This window comes from Mustela nivalis (assembly GCF_964662115.1).
Source record: "Mustela nivalis genome assembly, chromosome: 18".
Taxonomy (NCBI): domain Eukaryota; kingdom Metazoa; phylum Chordata; class Mammalia; order Carnivora; family Mustelidae; genus Mustela; species Mustela nivalis.
In genome coordinates this window covers 59,236,141-59,257,881 of record NC_139037.1, presented here as the reverse complement: position 1 = coordinate 59,257,881, position 21,741 = coordinate 59,236,141, and the positions used below count along the sequence as shown (strand labels likewise).

Genomic DNA, 21,741 nt, shown 5'->3' with positions numbered 1-21,741 from the left:
AATAAAAGAACTAAAATCTAACCAAGTTGAAATCAAAAAAGCTATTAATGAGGTGCAATAAAAAATGGAAGTTCTTACAGCTAGGATAAATGAGGCAGAAGAAAGAATTAGTGACATAGAAGACCAAATGACAGAGAATAAAGAAGCTGAGCAAAAGAGAGACAAATAAATACTGGACCACGAGGAGAGAATTCTAGAGATAAGATGACACAACATTAGAATAATTGGGATTCCAGAAGAAGAAGAAGGAGAGAGGGTAGCAGAAGGTATATTGGAGAGAATTGTTGTAGAGAATTTCCCTAATATGGCAAAGAGAACAAACATCAAAATCCAGGAGATGCTAAGAATGCCTCTCAAAATCATTAAAAATAGGTCCACACCTCGTCACCTGATAGTAAAATTTACAAGTCTTAGCAACAAAGAGAAAATCCTGAAAGCAGCCAGGGAAAAGAAATCTGTAACATACAAGGGTAAAAACATTTGATTGGCAGCAGAACTATCCACAGGGACCTGGCAGGCCAGAAAGAACTGTGTGATATATTAAGAGCACTAAATGAGAAAAACATGCAGCCAAGAATACTATATCCAGCTAGGCTATCACTGAAAATAGAGGGAGAGATAAAAAGCTTTCAGGACAACCAAAAACTGAAAGAATTTGCAAACACCAAACCAGCTCTACAGGAAATATTGAAAGGGGTCCTCTAAGCAAAGAGAGACCCTAAAAGTAGTAGATCAGAAAGAAACAGAGACAATATACAGTAACAGTCACCTTACAAGCAATAGTTACCCTGAATGTTAATGGGCATTTATGCCCCAATCAAAAGACACGGGGTATCAGAATGGATGAAAAAAACCCAAAACCCATCAATAAGCTGCCTATAAGAAACTCATCTTAGACCCGAAGACACCTCCAGATTTAAAGTGAAGGGGTGGAAAACAATGTACCACGCTAATGGACATCAGAAGAAAGCTGGGGTGGCAATCCTTATATCAGATCAATTAGATTTTAAGCCAAAGACTATAATAAGAGATGAGGAAGGACACTATATCATAGTCAAAGGGTCTGTCCAACAAGAAGACTTAAAAATTTTAAATATCTATGCCCCTAACATGGGAGCAGCCAACTATATAAACCAATTAATAACAAAATCAAAGAAATACATCAATAATAATACAATAACAGTAGGGGACTTTAACACTCCTCTCACCGAAATGGACAGATCATCTAAGCAAAAGATCAACAAGGAAATAAAGGCCTTAAATGACACACTGGACCAGATGGACATCACAGATATATTCAGAACATTTCATCCCAAAGCAACATAATATACATTCTTCTCTAGTGCACATGAAACATTCTCCAGAATAGACCACATCCTGGGTCATAAATCAGGTCTCAACCGGTACACAAAGATTGGGATCATTCCCTGCATATTTTCAGACCACGATGCTCTGAAGCTAGCACTCAATCACAAGAGAAAATTTGGAAAGAACCCCAATACATGGAGACTAAACAGCATCCTTCTAAAAAATGAATGGGTCAACCAGGAAATTAAAGAAGAATTGAAAATATTCATGGAAACAAATGATAATGAAAACACAATGGCTCAAAATCTGTGGGACAAAGCAAAGGCAGTCCAGAGAGGAAAATATACAGCGGTACAAGCCTTTCTCAAGAAATAAGAAAGGTCTCAAATACACAACCTAACCCTACACCTAAAGGAGCTGGGGAAAGAACAACAAAGAAAGCCTAAACCCAGCAGGAGAAGAGAAATCATAAAGATCGGAGCAGAAATCAATGAAATAGAAACTAAAAAAAAAAAAAAAAAGAACAAATCAATGAAACTAGGATCTGGTTCTTTGAAAGAATTAATAAGATTGACAAACCCCTGGCCAGACTTATCAAAAAAGAAAAGAGAAAGGACCCAAATAAATAAAATCATGAATGAAAGAGGAGAGATCACAACCACACCAAAGAAATACAAACAATTATAAGAACATACTATGAGCAACTCTACGCCAACAAATTTGACAATCTGGAAGAAATGGATGCATTCCTAGAAATATATAAACTACCACAACTGAACCAGGAAGAAATTGAAAACCTGAACAGACCCATAACCAGTAAGGAGATTGAAACAGTCATCAAAAATCTCCAAACAAACAAAAGTCCAGGGCCAGACGGCTTCCCAGGGGAATTCTACCAAACATTTAAAGAAGAATTAATTCCTATTCTCCTGAAACTGTTCCAAAAAATAGAAATGGAGGGAAAACTTCCAAACCCTTTTTATGAGGCCAGCATCACCTTGATCCGCAAACCAGACAAGGATCCCATCAAAAAAGAGAATTATAGACCAATATCCTTGATGAATACAGATGCGAAAATTCTCACCAAAATACTGGTCAATAGGATCCAACAATACATTAAAAGGATTATTCCCCACGACCAAGTAGGATTTATTCCAGGGCTGAAAGGTTGGTACAACATCCGCAAATCAATCAATGTGATACAATACATTAATAAAAGAAAGAATAAGAACCATATGATACTCTCAATAGATGCTGAAAAAGCATTTGACAAAGTACAGCATCCCTTCCTGATTAAAACTCTTCAAAGTGTAGGGATAGAGGGCACATACCTTAATATTATCAAAGCCATCTATGAAAAACCCACTCAATGGAGAAGAACTGAAAGCTTTTCCGCTAAGGTCAGGAACATGGCAAGGATGTCCATTATCACCACTGCTGTTCAACATAGTACTAGAAGTCCTAGCCTCAGCAATCAGACAACAAAAAGAAATTAAAGGCATCCAAATCGGCAAAGAAGAAGTCAAACTATCACTCTTTGCAGATGATATGATACTATATGTGGAAATCCCAAAAGGCTCCACTCCAAAACTGCTAGAACTTCTCCAGGAATTTGGTAAAGTGTCAGGATATAAAGTCAATGCACAGAAATCAGTTGCATTTCTTTACACTAACAACAAGACAGAAGAAAGAGAAATTAAGGAGTCAGTCCCATTTATAATTGCACCCCAAACCCTAAGATACTTAGGAATAAACCTATCCAAAGAGGCAAAAAATCTATACTCAGAAAACTATAAAGTACTCATGAAAGAAATTGAGGAAGACACAAAGAAATGAAAAAATGTTCCAAGCTCATGGATTGGAAGAACAAATACTGTGAAAATATCTATTCTACCTAAAGCTATCTACACATTTAATGCAATCCCTATCAAAATCCCATCCATTTTTTTTTCAAAGAAATAGAACAAACAATCCTAAAACTTATATGGTACCAGAAAAGACCTTGAATAGCAAAAGGAATATTGAAAAAGAAAGCCAAAGTTGGTGGCATCACAATTCCAGACTTCAAGCTTTATTACAAAGCTGTCATCATCAAGACAGTATGGTCCTGGCACAAAAACAGACACACAGATCAATGGAACAGAATAGAGAGCCCAGAAATAGACCCTCAACTCTATGGTCAACTAATCTTTGGCAAAGCAGGAAGGAATGTCCAATAGAAAAAAGACAGCCTCTTCAACAAATGGTGCTGGGAAAATTGGACAGCCACATGCAGAAAAATGAAATTGGACTATTTCCTTACACCACACACAAAAATAGACTCAAAATGGATGAAGGACCTCAATGTGAGACAGGAATCCATCAAAATCCTTGAGGAGAACACAGGCAGCAACCTCTTTGACCTCAACCGCAGCAACTTCTTCCTAGGAACATCGCCAAAGACAACAGAAGCAAGGGCAAAAATGAACTGGGATTTCATCAAGATCAAAAGCTTTTGCACAGCAAAGGAAACAGTTAACAAAACCAAAAAACAACTGACAGAATGGGAGAAGATATTTGCAAAGGATATATCAGATAAAGGGCTAGTATCCAAAATCTATAAAGAGCTTAGCAAACTCAACACCCAAAGAACAAATAATCCAATCAAGAAATGGGCAGAGAACATGAACAGACATTTCTGCAAAGAAGACATCCAGATGGCCAACAGACATCTGAAAAAATGCACCACATCACTCAGCATCAGGGAAATACAAATCAAAACCACAATGAGATACCAGGTCACACCAGTCAGAATGGCTAAAATTAACAAGTCAAGAAATGACAGATGCTGGCGAGGATGCAGAGAGAGAGGAACCCTCCTGCACTGTTGGTGGGAATGCAAGCTGGTGCAACCACTCTGGAAAACAGTGTGGAGGTTCCTCAAAAAACTGAAAATAGTGCTACCCTATGACCCAGCGATTGCACTACTGGGTATATATCCTAAAGATACAAACGTGGTGCCCCGAAGGGGCACGTGCACCCGAATGTTTATAGCAGCAATGTCCACAATAGCCAAACTATGGAAAGAACCTAGATGTCCATCAACAGATGAATGGATAAAGAAGAGGTGGTATATATACACAATGGAATACTATGCAGCCATTAAAAGAAATGAAATCTTGCCATTTGTGATGACGTGGATGGAACTAGAGGGTATTATGCTTAGCGAAATAAGTCAATCAGAAAAAGACAACTATCATATGATCTCCCTGATATGAGGAAGTGGAGATGCAATGTGAGGGGGTTGGGGGGCAGGAAAAGAAAAAATGAAAGAAGATGGGATTGGGAGGGAGACAAACCATAAAAGACTCAATCTCAAAAAACAGACTGAGGGTTGCTGGGGGGAGGGGGAACAGGAGAGGCTGGTGGGGATATGGACACTGGGGAGGGTATGAGCTATGATGAGTGCTGTGAAATGTGTAAACATGGCGATTCACAGACCTGTACCCCTGGGGATAAAAATACATTATATGTTTATTAAAAATCAATTAATTAATTAAAAACAAAACAAAACACACAAAAAAAGAAACTCAACAGGGGCACCTGTGTGGCTCAGTTGATAAAAGTCTCCTTTTGGCTCAGATCCTGGAATGGAGCCTGTGGTGGGCCCTTGCTCAGCACATAGTCTGCTTCTCCCTCTCCCTCTGCCCCACTCGTGTTCTCTCTCTCTCTAAAAATAAGGAAATAAACCTTTAAAAAATACTATTGGGGGAGCTCCTGGGTGACTCAGTGGGTTAAGCCTCTGCCATCGGCTCAGGTCATGATACCAGGGTCCTGGGATGGAGTCCCACATCGGATTCCTTGCTCAGCAGGGGGTCTGCTTCTCCCTCTGCCTCTGCCTGCCACTCTGCCTGCCTGTGTACACACATACACTCTCTCTCTCTCTCTCTCTGACAAATAAATAAAATAAAATAATAAAAGTTAAAAATTTTAAAAAAGAATCTTTCTGGATTCTGTGTGCAGAAGATACACTGCAGAGAGGCTAAGGCCACCAGTAAGGAGACTGTTGCAATTTAATCCAGGTGAGAGACACAGGTGTTTTGGACCAGAGTGGCACTGGTGGAGGTGGTGACAAGTGGTCTGATTCTGGGTATACATTGAAGATGGGAGTCAAATAGGATTTTCTTGCAGATTATATGTAAAATGCAAGAGAAACAGGAGTAGGGATGACTCCAAGACTGTTGGCCTGAGTAGCTGGAGGAAGTAAGTGGCCATTTATCTGGAAATGAAGAAGACAGCAAGAGGAACACACTTGGGGTGTAGGTGGGGGGAGGCGAGGAGGGATATTAGGAACTTAGCTTTGGGTATGTTAAATTTGAGCTTTTTGGACATCCAAACATTGATGATAAATAGGTATTTGGATATATGAGGTTGAAGAGGTACTGGCTGGAGAGAGAAATGTGGAAATGCAGGTAGTATTGTAGGTAGGTAGTATTATAGGTAGGTAGTATTGTAAAGCCTTAAGATGGGCCAGCAGCATGGAGTGCCGGTGGGGCTGGGTAATAAAGAAGAGAGGGCGGAGAACTGAGCCTCAGGGCTCTCCAGCATCTAGAGAGTGGGAAGATGATAAACATGACAAAACGTTTGTTCTTCACAGGGCAACTGGAGAGGTAGGAGGAAAGCCAAGCGTGCTGGCAGGTAAACACGTGGCGGTGTAATTCAGGTTAAGATGAACACTCAGAATTAGACATCAGCTTTAGTAACAGGGAGGCTACCTTTCAAGGAGTTTTACTAAAAAGAGGTGGAAGGTTTAGGAAGGAGTGGAATCAAGACAGGGTATATTTTTTTAATAGGATGAGAGAACTGGTAGCATGTTTGCATTCTGATGCGAATCAGTCAGTAGAAGGGAAAGCTGAGCTCCAGCAGATAACTTCCCAGTCTGAGTGGCAGGAATCCAAGAAGGAGACTGGCCTCTAATGGCCCTCCCATGTGGGCATCCCCTCCTTACCCTTGGGTGCAGGAGATACAGCCCCTTCCTCATCCTTTTCAGGAGCCATGGCATTCTATAATGGTCATGTCTGTGCTCCTGACTAACGCACTCAAACAGAATGAAGTATGACCCAAATAAAGAGTCCTATTGAGAATGAACCAAAAACACTGTATCACACTAGGCAGGAAAGTACTACAGGAACAGAATCCATGACAACTGTGATTCCTGAGTAGTCACCCCACCTGATATAACCTGGCCTCCAGACTGGGGATAAGAAGGGAAGCTGGAACCCTTGAGCATGAGGCAGAGCCATCAGGATAGGTGGGAGTCTGTGTCATTCCTGCTGCCTCTATCTTGGTGGTGTGGGTGTCCTGCAGGCGAGGCTGGCGTCCTTTGTCACATAGCTAAACACACACCTGGCCTAGGAGTTGGAGGAGCTGAAAGAAGGCGCAGGGCAAGGTGAACCAGCAGAAGAGCAACAACTGGGGAGAGCCGCACAAATGCCTACCTGGATCTTCCAGGTAAAACTGCAAGATGGCGGCCATTTCCAGCAAAAATGTCTCCTGTGGCCCGGCCTCGAGGGAAACCTCCAGGGAAGGGAATTCTGGGAGATGTAGTTCAGTCTAGCCAAGTCAACCTCTTACAAAGTCACTCCAGCTTTCACAGGCCTGAGTATCCTGCCCTGGGTGTGTGTTCTTGCAACCAGGAGTCCCAAGAGGCCAGGGATAGATGGCATTCTTATCTGGAGATTGGCACAGAGGAGGGGCCCAGCAAACAATAAGTAGGGGGTATAGCTCAATGGTTGAGCATTTGACTGCAGGAAACAATAAGTGAATTAATCAGTGGTTCTTGAAGAGACACGGAGTCCTAGATTCTACATTTAAATCAGAAACCTATCTAACAGTGTCATAGCCTTTTACTATCACCACGTGTATTGAAAAAGATGGACCCTTCCATGGCCTGAAGAGGATCAGGATATGAGACACCCCCCCCCCCCCGAAATGCCACTTCAGCATAAAGATTATGCTGAATCTTAGAATCAGCACACGTAGGATGAGTTATCCATCCTCCCCTTATCTGCCTTAAAAACAGGGCATAGGTTTCCCCTGGGAAGTTGTGTCCCCATCCTGCTCCAGAAAGAGAAGAGCAACGTACATTCCACCTGGGACAGGGAGTCAGCACTGAGACAAGTCTGCATGAACACACCTCCCTACAACAACCCTATTGTCCATTCTTATCCCCATTTGTTGGTTGCTTCTTCAAGATTTATCATGCCTTATAGAAGCCCCTGAGTCTAATTGCTTCAAATTTCACTTCTTTGTCAACTCCTGTGCATATAAATACAACTGACTCTTGAACCATGCAGATCTACTTTTATGTGGATTTTTTCAATAAATACAGTACAGTGCTGCAAATGTATTTTTTCTTCCTTATGATATCTTAATATAATCTTCTTTGGGGGGCACCAGGGTAGCTCAATTTCCTAAGCTGCTGACTCGATTTTGGTCATGATCTGAGGTCGAGGGATTGAGCCCCACATTGGGTTCACATTCAGTGAGGAGTCTGCTTGTTCCTCTCAATTAGCATTGGCTGTTTTAAGTAACAACTCTCCTGATAATGAACAGTGAGTCATCAGAGATCATGGTTACTGTTAGGATAACTGAGGGGGCACTAAGTGGGAGCACCCACCAAAGCGTCACTAGGAGCCTTTGAGGTGAGTGTCTCTGTCCTGTAACTACAGTGTGGAAACTGCAGCTCATCTGGTCACAAAGGCCAGGGAATGATGGCTTGGGATCCAGGCTGTGAGCTCAACTTCTTTTCTGCAGTGCAGCTCAGGGCCATGGGGTGCATTCCCTCGTTCACAGTCAGACATTCTACCCATTTCCGTATTGTAAATATTCTGGAATATTTACAATCCAGACCCATGTGGCATGATACAGACACATGTGCACACATAGAATATGTAAGCATATGGAAACCCAAACAATGGGCAACCAGTCAAGGGTTAATCCAGTCTGGAAACATCTGACGGGCTTCCTGGAGGAGGTGATGTTGCAACTGAGTCTAGAAAGGGATCAGCTATGATGTTGGGAGAAAGAATTCCACGGGGAAAGACCTGGAGGGGAGAGAATGCTTGATTCCTTGAAGGACAGAGAAGAATTAGGTAAACAAGGAAATGCATAAGAAAGAAGGGAGTTCACAGAAAAGGAAGTGCAAATGACTCCTGATGCTTGGCGCCTTGATTAGAGACTAGAACTTAATTATTTCCACCACTAAAAAGAAAGGATAATTATGTAATGTGATCAAGGTGCCAAATACCACTACAATGGTAATCATATTACAAAACTTAAATGAATCAAGTTAGTAGTAGATTCTACATCTTGAATTTATACAATGTTAATAGGTCAAATATAGTCCATAAAAAGCGGGGGAGAGAAAACACAAACTAAAATAAAGTCTTCCTCAACCAAGAAAACCTCTCCACAAGGTGGAAGAGAAAAAAAAAAAAGAGTTTTATTTTTGAATAAGCCTTAAAGAAGAATGTGATGTGCACCACAGGCAACCCACTAAGAAATTGCACAGACAGAGAGAAAGCTCATCCCCTTACTAAGTAGCCAGGCAGTTAGGACTTATTATATACATCTTCTCGGTCTGAACACTATCTAGTCCTCAAGTGAGAGGACTTGACAGCACCATTTGTCACGCATAGTTCATCCTAAATTAGCCTGGTAATTGGAATGACCATCTGTTAACCGGTTTTATCTGAAAGAAAAATAAACTTCTCATATCTTTTTTTAAAGACCTTTCGAGAGAGAGGGAACATGAGCAGGGGGAGGGGTAGAGGAAGAGGAAGATGCAGTCTCCCCGCTAAGCAGAGAGCTGCTGCAGAGCTTAATCCCACAATCCTGAGATAATGACCTGATCCTAGGTTTCTGAGATTATGACCTGAGCCGAAGTAAGATGCTTAACCAACTGAGCCACATGCCCCTCAACTTCTCATATCTTTATGACTGGAGATAGTTCTGCAAAGTTGGGATGAGGTACCCCACCTCACTTAGGCTCCTGGGGGTACTATCTTTCTTGCTGATTCTGTTTCAAAGAGAAGGGTCCCATGTCCTTGAGAAAAACATCCCTGAGTTGTAAAGGGAGCAAGAGTCCTATTTGGATGTTTTCAAGATGTACATACATCTTGAAGGGACAGAGAAAGCATTTACTTACAACTACGTATTTCCTAAAGAAAATACTTCTGAAAGGAGGGCAGGGGTCTCTCTCTCTTTTTGCTCCAGAGAAAACTCATTTTTCTTTCTTTCTCGATTTGTATTTACCCTTTCAGGGGTGACTGCAGGAAAGAAGTGGTGTGTCCTGTCAAATGCTACAAAACTAGCCTGAGGAGCACCTGGCAGGATGTGATGACCTTGGTAAAAGCAACTTTAGCAGAAGGTGAAGATAGAGAGACAGATCGGTGAGTGGAAGGAAGAAATGTATCCAGACAATGGAAGATGCTTGTCTGAGAAGAGAACAGGCAGAACAAGGAATGCAAAACCAATGAAGTGATTTTTTTTTTTTTCCCAATGAGTGGCTTCAGAGGATGTGTAAGATGGGGACACAACCAACACAGATGGGGGAGTGGAAGGCTGGCAGGGCACAAGGCTACCTCAGCCACCATTACCCTGAGAAGAACCATCTTAGGGAATCTCTTGGAGAAGTGGCCATCTTAGTTTCTATGAAGTTCAAGTCTACAGAAAAAATAACAGTGAAGGTTTAGGGTCAGGGTCAGGGCTCAGCCTGGTCAGAGTCAGGAACAGATTATGAGAAGATATTCATGGTCAGAATGTGGGCTTGGGTGGGGCGGGAGCTTGTGATCAGATTAGAGGTCAGTGTCCAGAGGACAGAGGCCAATCCTCAGATACTATAAATCTGAACTTCACTCCATCTCTTCCTACTCTTTGTTTCTCCTTCTCCATTCTGTAAGTTTCTTTTGCTCCTATATTTCATTTTTCTTTCTCCCTTTTCCTCTCTTTCTCCCTCACTTGAGACAAGAAAGGGGTTAAGAAAAATTGTCTCCCTCACCCTCACTTTTGCAACTCATGCCCACAGAATTTAAACAGCTTTAAAAGTTGGTTCTTGGGGCACCTGGGTGGCTCAGTGGGTTAAAGCCTCTGCCTTCAGCTCAGGTCATGATCCCAGGGTCCTGGGATCGAGCCCCGCATCGGGCTCTCTGCTCAGCAGGGGGCCTGCTTCCTCCTCTCTCTGCCTGACTCTCTGCCTACTTGTGATCTCCGTCTGTCAAATAAACAAACAAAATCTTAAAGAAAAAAAAAAGTTGGTTCTTTGTTGATTGAAATTGACTTTAGACCCAACATGAATAATTTAGCAATAGTTTAGAAAGCAAATGAACATAATCTGGCCCAAGTCTCTGCAAATAAGTAAAATCTAAATTCCAATTTCTTTGTCTTCTGGAGTAGCCCACAGTTGATTTTTTCTTTTTTTTTTTTGCAAGGGATAATTTACTTGAATTTAATTTTAAAGTCTTATAACTGGTTTCATAAATAAAATTGGGCAAAAACCTTACTTCCTGTAAGGGGAAATCAGACTTGACTAATCCTCATGCTGGCGCTAAAAGAAGGAGAATTGCATGTTTTTTAAGTGCAGATACATTTGAATATCAAAATTGAATGTCAGAATGTCAGGGCAGCAAATGATAGGCCATAGAGGAAATAGCCATAACATAAAAAGGACAAACCATTAAAACCCCAAAAGAATTATGCTAGAAATTAACCCTAGCCTTCTCCCACCAAAGTCTTCCAGTTGGAAATATCAAAATCTTCTAAAATAACTCCTGGGTGATTATATTTAGGAATTAATGACACTGAGAGCATCTGTTTAAAACCCAGAATACTTTTTATGCAGTATCTTACAATCTCCAATAGGAGAATCACAGTGCAGAACTTCAGGTTTTAGAGAAAATCCATCTCCCTGTGCAGATATTGATTTGGAAAGGGTATTCTGGCTTGTCACTGGGCCTCGGTCGAATCTGGATGCCAGGTGCACTGGATTAAATGTGTGTCCCACCCCACAATTTGTATGTTGAAACCCTAATCCCAGTGTGATGGTGTTTAATGCTTGGACTTTGGGAGGTAATTAGGTCATAGGGTGGAGTTCTTGTGAATGGGATTAGTGCCTGTGGTAGTCAGGGTTCTCCAAAAAGACAGGACCAATAGGATGTATATTGATATACATAGAGAGATTTATGATGAGGAATTGGTTCATGCGATTATGGAGGCTAAGAACTCCCATGATCTGCTGTCTGTAAGCTGGGGACCCAGGGAGGCAGGTGATGTCATTCTTTTCTTTTCTTTTTCTTTCTTTCTTTCTCTCTTTCTCTCTTTCTCTCTTTCTTTCTTTCTTTCTTTCTTTCTTTCTTTCTTTCTTTCTTTCTTTCTTTCTTTCTTTCTTTCTGAGTATGTGAGTGAATGGGGTGGAGGGGCAGAGGGAGAAGGAGAGAGAGAGAGAGAATCTCAAGCAGGCTCCATGCTGAGCATGGAGCATGATATGGGGCTCAACTCACAACCCTGAGATCATGCCCTGAGGTGAAATCAAGGCCAGATGCTTAACCAGTGGAGCCATCCATGCACCCCAAGGTGGTATCATTCTTCAGGCCTAAGAACCAGGGAGCCAGTGACATAAATCCCAGTTCAAATCTGAAGTCCAGAGAACGGGAGGGCTGATGTCCGAGGGCAGGAGAAGACAGATGATCCAGCTCAAGCAGAGGGCAAGTCCCTCCTTCCTCCACCTTTTTGTTCTATTTAGGCCCTCAAAGGGTTGGAAGAGGCCTACTGGATTGGTGCAGGCCATCTTTGCCCAGTGTACCAATTCAAATGCTATTCTCTTCTGGAAAGCCTCACAGAAGCACCCAGAAATAACGTTTTACTAGCTATGTGGTCATCTCTGAAGATAAAAATCAACCATTAGAGCCCCCTTATAGGAAGCAGCCAGAGCTGCTTACCTTTCCTTTGGCCATGTGAAGGCACAGTGAGAAGTCTGCTGTCTGCAGTCCACAAGACAGCATCCTGATCTTGGACTACCAGCCTCCAAAACTGTAAGAAATAAACTTCACTTACTGATAAGCCCTGGTATTTTGTTGTAGAAGGCCAAACTGACAAAGTCACCTGGCCAGAAACACCAAGGACGTTGTGTCCCGAACTGCACATCACATACTGGGTGCAAACTAGCAAACCATGACACTGGGCATGCACAACAGCAGCCACCATCCACAGAAAAGAAATGTATGGGGTTAGATTCAAGCAAGGGTAGAAGAGACAGGGGTATGCCTCAGCAGATGGCTGGGATGCCCATGGCACCTGCTCCTGGTGCATCTCTCTCCACCTACACCTATGGGCTTCCCTGTGATCTGTTTACAGAGAAAGGAAACAACAGACCAGGTGTATGGACCGATCAGTATGATGGGCTGGCACCAGGCAGCAGGCAGATGCTGGTTAGGACTGCACCCATATAGCCCTGAAAAAGCAATGCAGGGAAATCCTTCAGGTGATGAAACTTCAGAGGACCACCTTGTGGAAAAGAGAGATGTCCTTAGGTCCCCTTATGCATATGTACCCCATATGAGCCACCTGATCAAGGACTTGGAAAGAATAAAAGTAGAAAGGAAAAAAAAAGAAAAGAATGAAAGTATAAAATGAAGACAGGGAGGGTGTGGCTGGTCCTCAGGGGTTAGGCACAGAACGTGAAGATGTTTGTGGCCCCCACTCATGCCCACCAGAACGCAGGCACTGAGGAATGGCCATGTGAGCAGGTGTGGAAGCTCAAAGTGTTTACAACAAATAGGCTAACTCTCCGCAAGGCCAACCTGGCCGTTGACTGTACTTGGTGCCCAAACCAACAGAGGCAGAGGCCAGTGCTAATCCCATCATGGTGCCATTCTATAGCGTTCTATAGTCCTGTCATGGACAGGACTGAGCTTTAGTCTCACAGGGTTAGACACATACTATGGGTTCCCATTCACCCTCCTTGTATACCCAATGCTTCTGTCAACACTGCCATTTGGAAACTCAGAAAATGTCTTTTCTAGTGCCATGATATCCCATGAGGTGGTGAGGTCATTAACTCATAGCCATGGAGCTTAGTGATCTTCCCAGGTGCTCCACGACACAGAGACAGTTGGCTTATTGGAGTCATGGAAAGGCCCTTGAAGGCTTACGAGGGCACCAGTGAGAGACAGTACCCTGGCATCCATCAGGAATGTACATCTCAAACCAGCAGTGTCACATCCCCCACAGCCAGAATGCAGGAGGTCCATGAGACAAGAGGTGAATAAGGGAGAGCCACTCCCACAACTGCATACTCTCACCGAGAGCCCACTTAAAGAATTCTTGCTTCTTGGGATTGGGGTAGGTGAGGAACCCCTTGCAGCTCTAATCAACTGGAAGCCATGCCTACAGCCCAGACATTTTGTGCTTCTCCACACGTTGAAGAGGAGGGGCATTCTGCTGATGGCCAGATGGAACGTGACCGCCGAAGGGGGGTTGGGTCACTGGGTCAGGGAGGACTATGTTTGGAAGCCAGGTGACATGTGAGGGGTACATCTTCATATTTCCAAGGCCAGTGGCCCTGCTCCATGGAAAACAGCAGACACTCAATAAATATCATCAAATACCCACACCTCCTAGGAATGAAGATTTCTGTCCCATGACAATTTTCTTAAACTAGGTGTTGGCAGGTAGTAAGCCAATATGGAATGGGTGGAGAAAGGAGCACCCTTCCACACGAGGAACTTTGCAGCTTGGTTTTTACATTATTTCCTGTCCCCATCTTCCTCTCACAGTGCATATCAAGAACTAGCTGTCTACTGCCTTGAGCCTCTGACTCACTGTCGTCAGCACACCATGTTGCTGTGATTAAGTAACAGATGGGAATTGTGTGTCCTTTATACTGAGGACTCCAGTTTTCATCTGGACAAGGGGAATGGGTGGATGTGAGGAGGAAGAGGGTAGATTGGGCTGGGCACTGGACTTCCTTCTCCCCCTGTTCCCCCCTGTGGGCGGCAGATCTATGGGGCTGCACCATGATGCCTGCCCTCCAGCTGGGTTCAAGTCAAGTCAAGAGGAACCCCAACAGGAGACCAGAAGAAGGACACTGAGTAAGACTGGGGTGCTCGCTCCCCAGCTCCCTCCTTATGGTATGGGCTGGGTGGCTTTCTCAGACTGGGATCAGAGCATGTAGCAGGCAGCCCTCTGAAAACCTCCCCACACACCTTTCCCCCTACAGATTCTAGTAATGGTGAGGACTTTTCCTCTCCCTTCTCAGGCCTTGGATGATCACAGAGACCCAAGGAGATCAGCCTCAGGAAACTGCAAACCTTCTATGTCAAGTTTCTCAGGTAGGATGAGTCCCCCTTTGTACTGGGGCCCTGCTAGCTAAGAGGAAAACCTCATCAGTGGTACACCACCACATCAGGTCATGGTGGTATCCACATACCTCTGGCCCAAGCATCCTGAAGGCTCTGCTACCTCTAAGCTGGAATGGGGACATGCACCAGAACAATGAGATGGACTCTTTGTCCTGAGAGGTTCCTCCTCTCCCTGCAACAGATCTGAGTGTATCCTGCCCTCCCCTGCACACAGAGAAACCCCAGCATCCAGGGAAAGGACGATGTCTTTATTATCAGACACATGTGGCCACTCCTGATCTCTCCCAGAGGTCAAGTTCAGCTTTCCCCAGCTGCTTCTGTATGTTGTTATCAGGACATTGAAGTATATGGCTGTGCCTGCAGATGATGATTCTCAGAGAGGGCAAGGAAATAATTTAGTGGCCAAAGCTGTTTGGATTATGAGGTCAGAAGAAAGGCTGGGTAGGGCATCAGCAAGGAGCTAAGAATCATAGGGAAATGGGGTCAGCAGTGAGGTATTTCACACCAGAGGGCTAGGGATAACCCAAGCCCCACCACCCAAGCCAGTAAGGGCACAGGGGCTGCTCCAGCTTGGAGAATAAGGTTCTTATTCTCAGTCACCGGCTCTTCCTCAGAGTTCTCAGTCACCGAGAAGACCCCGATTTTCCGTTTATGGTTCAGCAAGGAGCTGGAAGCTTGGGTCACACAGCCCTGAATATACAAGTTGGAGTAGACCCCACCTAGAGAGTGAGTCAGAGAGGTTTCAAAGGACAGCATGCCTAAAGCCCCAAGACCCAGGAACCCCCAATCCCCCAACCCCCTCAGACCGGGAGACTGTGTTAAGTCCTCTCCTCCCTCAGACACCTAGAAATCTGAGTCCCCAAGCCACCCCACCCTCAAACCCTTGAGTCAGGGCCTCAAGTATGCTCCCACCTCAGAACCAGTGAATCCAGGCCCCCAACCCTGCACTCTTGGGACCCGGCCATCAGCACTCACCTTCCTGGATCTTAATGTAACCACTGTAACAATGAGTGGTGCCAGTGGGGCACGTAATATGTTCTGGGTTTTCTGGGCAGGATCCAAAGAGACTCACACAGACAGGACACTGCAAGTTTCCTGGGGCAGGAGTAGCTGAAAAGTAGAGGGAAGGCTGGGGTGCACAGCTCTGCTCCTAGCAGGAGCCACCCTCCTCGGTCCCCAAAGTCTCTGTGTCTCCCCAATTCTTGGTGTCCCCGGTCCCACCCAACCCACTGAACCTCCATACCCAGAAGAGGGAGAGACTTTAACAGGACGTCGGTATTGCTGGCCCTGTTGCACCTGTTGGAGGAGCAGAAATGGGCATAGGAGGCCACCAGCACTCCAGGGGGCCCCGAGTGTACGGTGATGGTCAGGGCATCCTGCGTCTTCGCCTTGCTGCTGCAGCCTTTGCTTCCCACTATGACTGATTTTTGTCCTGTGGGTGGGGGGGCAAGACAGCAAAAGCTGAGCTGGGGGAGTGGGGCTCTGATGATCAGAGGCAGGAGACGGAACCCCCCGATGCTCAGCAGGCAGGCGGAGAGTGAGTGCAGGTGCCTGGTTTCTAGATCACAGGGCACACTGAGGGTAGGGGAAAGGCCAGGGCGAGAGTCAGCTCTGCCATTAATCAGTTCTTCTGCAAATGCAACACTTGATCAGGACAGCCTCCCTGGAGTACCCACTTTCAAATGGGAACCTTCTAATTCTCCCTACCTCCTTTCCCTGGCAGGGCTGCTCTCAGCTTCACATCCGCATCTTACTCTGTTTTTTTGTTTGTTTGTTTGTTTCCCCACTGGTGTGTAAAGCCAGAGGAAGGAAGATGCAAGGCGTCCACAGTGCCTAAAATAGTGCCTGGCACATGGCAGGAGCTCAGTGGGCTTATACTCTGTGCCAGCTCTGTTCTTGGCCCTCCCTCGCACAGACTACAACAACCACCCAGCAAGGTAGGTGCTAGCACTGCTGTCATTTCACCTGTTTCCAGAAGGGCAAACCAAGGAGGGCAAACAGAAGGAGGAAGTCCTGAACTTAGAATCTGAGGCATCAGGGGAAACTGGCAGGAAATTCAGGGGACAGGAACCAGGTGGGGTCACTCGGGACCCTGAATGCAGGGGTACCCACGTACCTACATCAACGAGCAGAAGGGTCTCCTGACACACCTCCCCAACGTTACAAAACTCATAGTGATCTGTGTTCCACTTGCGGGGTATCTGAGACATGGTTTGATCGCTGTACAGTGTGACCCCCCGTTGACAGCTCAGAAAACCTAAGGAGAAGAAGTTGGTGTGTAAGGGTCTGTGTAAGCCAGGGAGTCAGCCATGTCCGTCCCTCTGGTCCCCATGCTTGGGAAGGTGGCTACATTCTTGGGTTACTCTCCGGCTCACCTGGCCACAGAGCCCCTCAATCTCAGATTAGAAGGGACCTTGGAAGTCGGGGTCCCATCCCCATTCTTTACCCCGTTTTTGTCTGAACACTTAGAGGAGCCTTTCCTAAGGGTCCTTGAGGAAGGCCCCTCCTTCCTTTGGGTATGACAGGCACAATGGCTCTTCTTTGGCCTAAGTCAAACTCTACTTGCCCTCTCTGGTGCTCATGGCCCTCATCTGGAAGAGGTAGTCAGTCTGCCACTATATATGGATATCTATAGATATATATATCAATATATATATATAGATATATAGATAGATAGATAGATACCTAAAATATGTATAGATCTATAAATCTATAAAAATATATTTATATTAATATCATATAAATACATACTATTATTAAAATTATATAAATATATAATATTATTATATAAATATATATTATATATTATATTAATTATATATTATATAATTATATAACACATAATTATATAACGCATAATTATATAATATAATTATATTATATTATATAAATATATTATTTATATTATATAATTATATTATTAATTAATATATTGATCAATATAATTAATTATATTATATTAATGATATCATATAGTTATATATTTATATGTTATATAAATATAAAAATCTATAAAATATATATCAACCCTAAACATATATATATGTGTGTGTATATATATGCATTTATTTATTTGAGAGAGAGGAGGTGGAGGGGCAGAGAGAGAGGAAGAGACAGGAACCCAAGCAGACTCCACAGCTGAGTGTAGAGCCTGACATGGGGCTGGATCCCACAACCCTGAGATCACGACCCAAGCCAAAGCCAACAGCTGGCCGTTCAACCCACTGCACCAGCCAGGCGCCCCCGCCATTTATTTCTTTGAACTAAGAAACCCTATGTTCCTGACCAAAATACACAAACGCCTAGTGCGCACTGAGCATCTACTATGTGCCAGGCTGTGGTGGCTGCTTTCCATGGACTAGCTCATGTAGGCCTCCCAGGGGACTCCCCTCACCCAGGTTACCTCATTTCCTCACAGCAGCCTCCAGCATAGGTGGCTTAATCATCACCCCAACGTCAAGTTGGGAAACAGAGGCAGAGGACTTGTGCAGGAGCTTGCCCCACATCCTAGCCCTGGTGACTGGCAGAGTTGAGCTCGGAATACAGGTGTTCTCGCTCCCTGGGGCGGGTGCTGACCATCCTCAGCTACTACAAAATGTGCGACCTTCACCAAAGGCCCCGGGAGGGAGGCCTGCTCATCTACCCTCCTGCACCCCCGCTCTGCAGATGACACAACCGCCCTTTGCATGTCTTGCTCAACGGCCCCTCCTGTCTTGCAGCTGCCCAAGAAAACTATTGCTGGAACTCCGGACAATCGCCTTTGCCTCAGTTTGCACCCATCAGGAAATCCTGTGGCTTCATCTGCAAAACACCGCCAGGACTTTGCAGGCTTCCCACCGTCTCCACTGCTTCCCCCAGGGCAGAGGTGCTGGCACTCAACCTGCTTCCCCTGATTTCCCACCCCCGCCCCCAGCAGCCAAGGGGGAATCCTTGTAAGAGGGTAAGTCCATTCAGGTCTCTCCTCTGCTTGGAAGCCTCTAGAAGGTTCCCCATCCCTCTCAGCATGAAATTCCTAGTCCTTAAACTCTGCTGCCAAAGGCCCACAGATCTGACCTTAATAAACATTCAGATTCCTCAAGGCTCCTCCTAGCGCACCCCCCCAACCCCAGGTGCTTCTAGTGCGCTGATACTCACTGCTACTAGATACTCACTGTTCATTGATACTCTAGGGCTGCAGTCCTCACTCATTTCGATGGGCCCGATTTTCTGAGTCCCATTGAGCAGGTTGCAGCCTGCTTGGGCTGTGCATCCTTGGACTCTCAGAACGCTGGAGAGATTCCCTGTGGACAGGGGGGTGGTGTGGAAGGGAGGGAGGGAGACGCTGCTGGAACCACTTCACCCCCCCCCCGGGGGGGCCACCCTCCTCAGGCCCCAGATCTTGGTCCTCAGACCCCTCCTCCCACCGCTTCAGCACCCCACTTCCCATGGCCCACGGGAACCTCCTGTCCTGGCTCACCTCCCCTGAGCTGGATTTCCCCCTGGTAGCAATGTGTGCTCCCGGCCGGGCACATCAGCTCTGTGGCAGACTCACAGTCTTCTGTAGACAAGCAGACTGGACACCGCAGGGAGCCTGGGTCTGCGGAGGTGAGGCAACGGCTCTGGATTTGGATGGGGGCCTGCTCTCCACCACCCCCCGCCCCCTGCTTTGCTGATCCCAAGAGAACCTCCCCAGTCTCCTACAGATGTGCCCTCCTTGGCCCCTCCCTTGCAGGCACACCAGGGAATCAGGGACAGGTGGCAAGGGAGAGAGCAAGGGGTGGGGCAAGGAATAGGAGAAGCCCTGAGGGACACCTGAGCCTGGAGACAGGATGGGGTGCAGTGGGGGAGAGGTGCCCCAGGAGGAACCAGTGGATTCACCCACAGGTCCCATGAAACAGTCCAAGAACTCTAGACCCTCGTGTTCACAAACTATTCCAAAGAGTAGAGAAGCGCAAACGTTGCCCCAAACCTGATTTGGGGTACCAGACAAGGACAGTACAGTCAATGATACTGTAACAGGGTTGTGTGGACATATGGGAGCTACACTGGTGGTGAGCACAGCACAACACAGAGAGTTGTCCAATCACTTCTGCACACGTGAAACTAACGTCACATTGTGTATCAACTAGATGCAAATAAAAAAAAAATTTAAAGTTACAGGCTAATTTCACTTTGGAAGAGGAACTGCCAAAACCCTAAATAAAACATGAGTGAATTGAATTCTAAATAGAAGAAGAAGAAAAAGGAGGAAGAGGAGGAGGAGGAGGAGAAAGGAGCACACCCTGGGTTAGGGCCATGCCTGAGTCTAAGCTAGGTAGTTGAACACCAGGCAATCAGTGTGGTTTCCTGCTCCAGCACCGATAGAAGAAGGGGTGGTGAGGGAGAGAGCCCCAGACAGAGTGGACAGGGAGTTGGGAGGGCAGAGGAATCTAAGTGGAAGCTGCCTCTGTGTTCACTTCACTCCTCAGCCCCGCTGCTCCCCTGTGCCTGCCGGCCCCTTCTCTCCCCCAGCTCCTCCCACCCCGCACCTGTGGTGGACGGCAGGGCCCAGAGTGGGAGGCTGGTGGACAGGCTGTTGCAGTTGTCTTTCTCCCGGCACACATGGGTGTAAGAGAGGATAGAGAGGCCAGGGCCTGCATTGTGCTCCCTGATGAGGACATCCTGATCTGTTGCTGGGGTGCAGCCCTTAGAGATCACCACATTCACTTGGGGTCCTGCACCAAAAGAGAATCAGGCTCTGGACTCCTGGGTCTGAGGGAGGAGGGGGCTGGGAACCTGGACTCCTGGGTCCAGGTCCTGGGAGGAGGCGGCTGGGTATTTCGACTCCTAGGTCTAAGGGAGGAGAGATGGGGGGAGTGGGGGGCTGGGTTTCTGAATCTGAGGGAGGAGGGGCAGGGATCGGAACTCCAGAGGCCTAGCAGGAGGGTCTGCAACGTGGTCTGGGGTGAAGGGCTGGAAAGGTGAGTCGGCACTCCCGGGGCTATTCCTGCTGAGGAGGAGACAGCTTCTTGGCTGAGGGGGGCAGGTCTTCCGAGTCCCTACACAGAGTACAGTAGGATTGGGCAGGGAAGGATGCCTCTACTGGGAGAGGGTAGGAGTCAGGCCTGGGGCCCACAGGGCCCTGCTCACCGTTCTTGATGAGGATCAGCGTGTCCTGGCAACCCCAGCCATCCTCACATAACTCTTTGCCAGATGTCCACTGAAGGGGCAGTTCCGATATGCTCCTCACAGACTCATGCGTCCCCCATTGACAGATCAGGGCCTGCACTCCTGAGATGGGAAGAGAAATCCATCTGAGCCCATCCTCCAGGAAAAGGCCCTCCCAGGTCGGGGTCCCCACTCACGGGGCAGCATGAGGGCCGTGCCCAGGACAGCCAGCTGCAAGGCAGGGCTCATGGTCAGGGAGGCTGGAACTCTCGCTCCTGCTCTTGCTTCTGGGTACCCTGCCCTTTTATATCTTGCCAGGAAAGGGTGGGAGGGAGAGCCTTGATGGAGGAGGTCTGGGCCACCCTCTGAGTCTCACTGGATGGGAAATCCGTGTCTCCTCAACTTCCCCGGACCCAGGAGTCCAGGCTCCCTGATGCCCAGCACTTAGAAATATGCCGGCCCCACTGGTCCAGCTCCCCAGCCCCCCTTTCCTTCTGAGCCCCACCTGGGGGGTACCCACCCCCACGCTGTTTCAGGGTAGTTTGGGAAAGCAGTTTCTTCAGGGAAGCCTGGCCACCTTCTGACCACAGGTGGAGATACTGGGGATATGGCCCAACTACCTGTGAAGACATTGTGCAGTGGACACTGGTTACCCCCTGCTCTGACCTCTGTCCACCACGGGTTCTTGCTTCTTATTTCTCTTTCTTAAATTGCTTGCCTTTTTATTCCCATATTCCCCAATGCCCCCTCCTGTTTTCCCTTCCTCTTCCCCCCCACCCACTCCTAGCACAAGACCAGGCCCCAGAGTCTCCACTTCTGGGGAAACCCACCAGGGAGCTGAAGTTCCTTCTGGGAGGAGTGGGGGTGGTCATGGAAAGTGAGCCTTTATCAAAGACAGGCTATTCCTTGA

General features: G+C 46.2%; 1 protein-coding gene across 1 annotated transcript; it reads right to left on the bottom strand.

The window, feature by feature from the left end:
- Positions 1-14,932: 14,932 nt before the first annotated feature.
- CD177 (CD177 molecule) lies at positions 14,933-21,285 on the bottom strand. Its single transcript, XM_082711409.1, has 9 exons — positions 21,029-21,285; positions 20,814-20,954; positions 20,213-20,398; positions 19,162-19,281; positions 18,857-18,985; positions 16,822-16,962; positions 15,949-16,137; positions 15,681-15,815; positions 14,933-15,424 (listed from the first exon to the last, which is right to left on the bottom strand). The coding sequence occupies exons 1-9, from the start codon at positions 21,078-21,080 to the stop codon at positions 15,189-15,191; spliced, it is 1,329 nt and encodes a 442-aa protein (XP_082567535.1). The 5' UTR covers positions 21,081-21,285; the 3' UTR covers positions 14,933-15,188.
- Between the last annotated feature and the right edge of the window lie 456 nt (positions 21,286-21,741).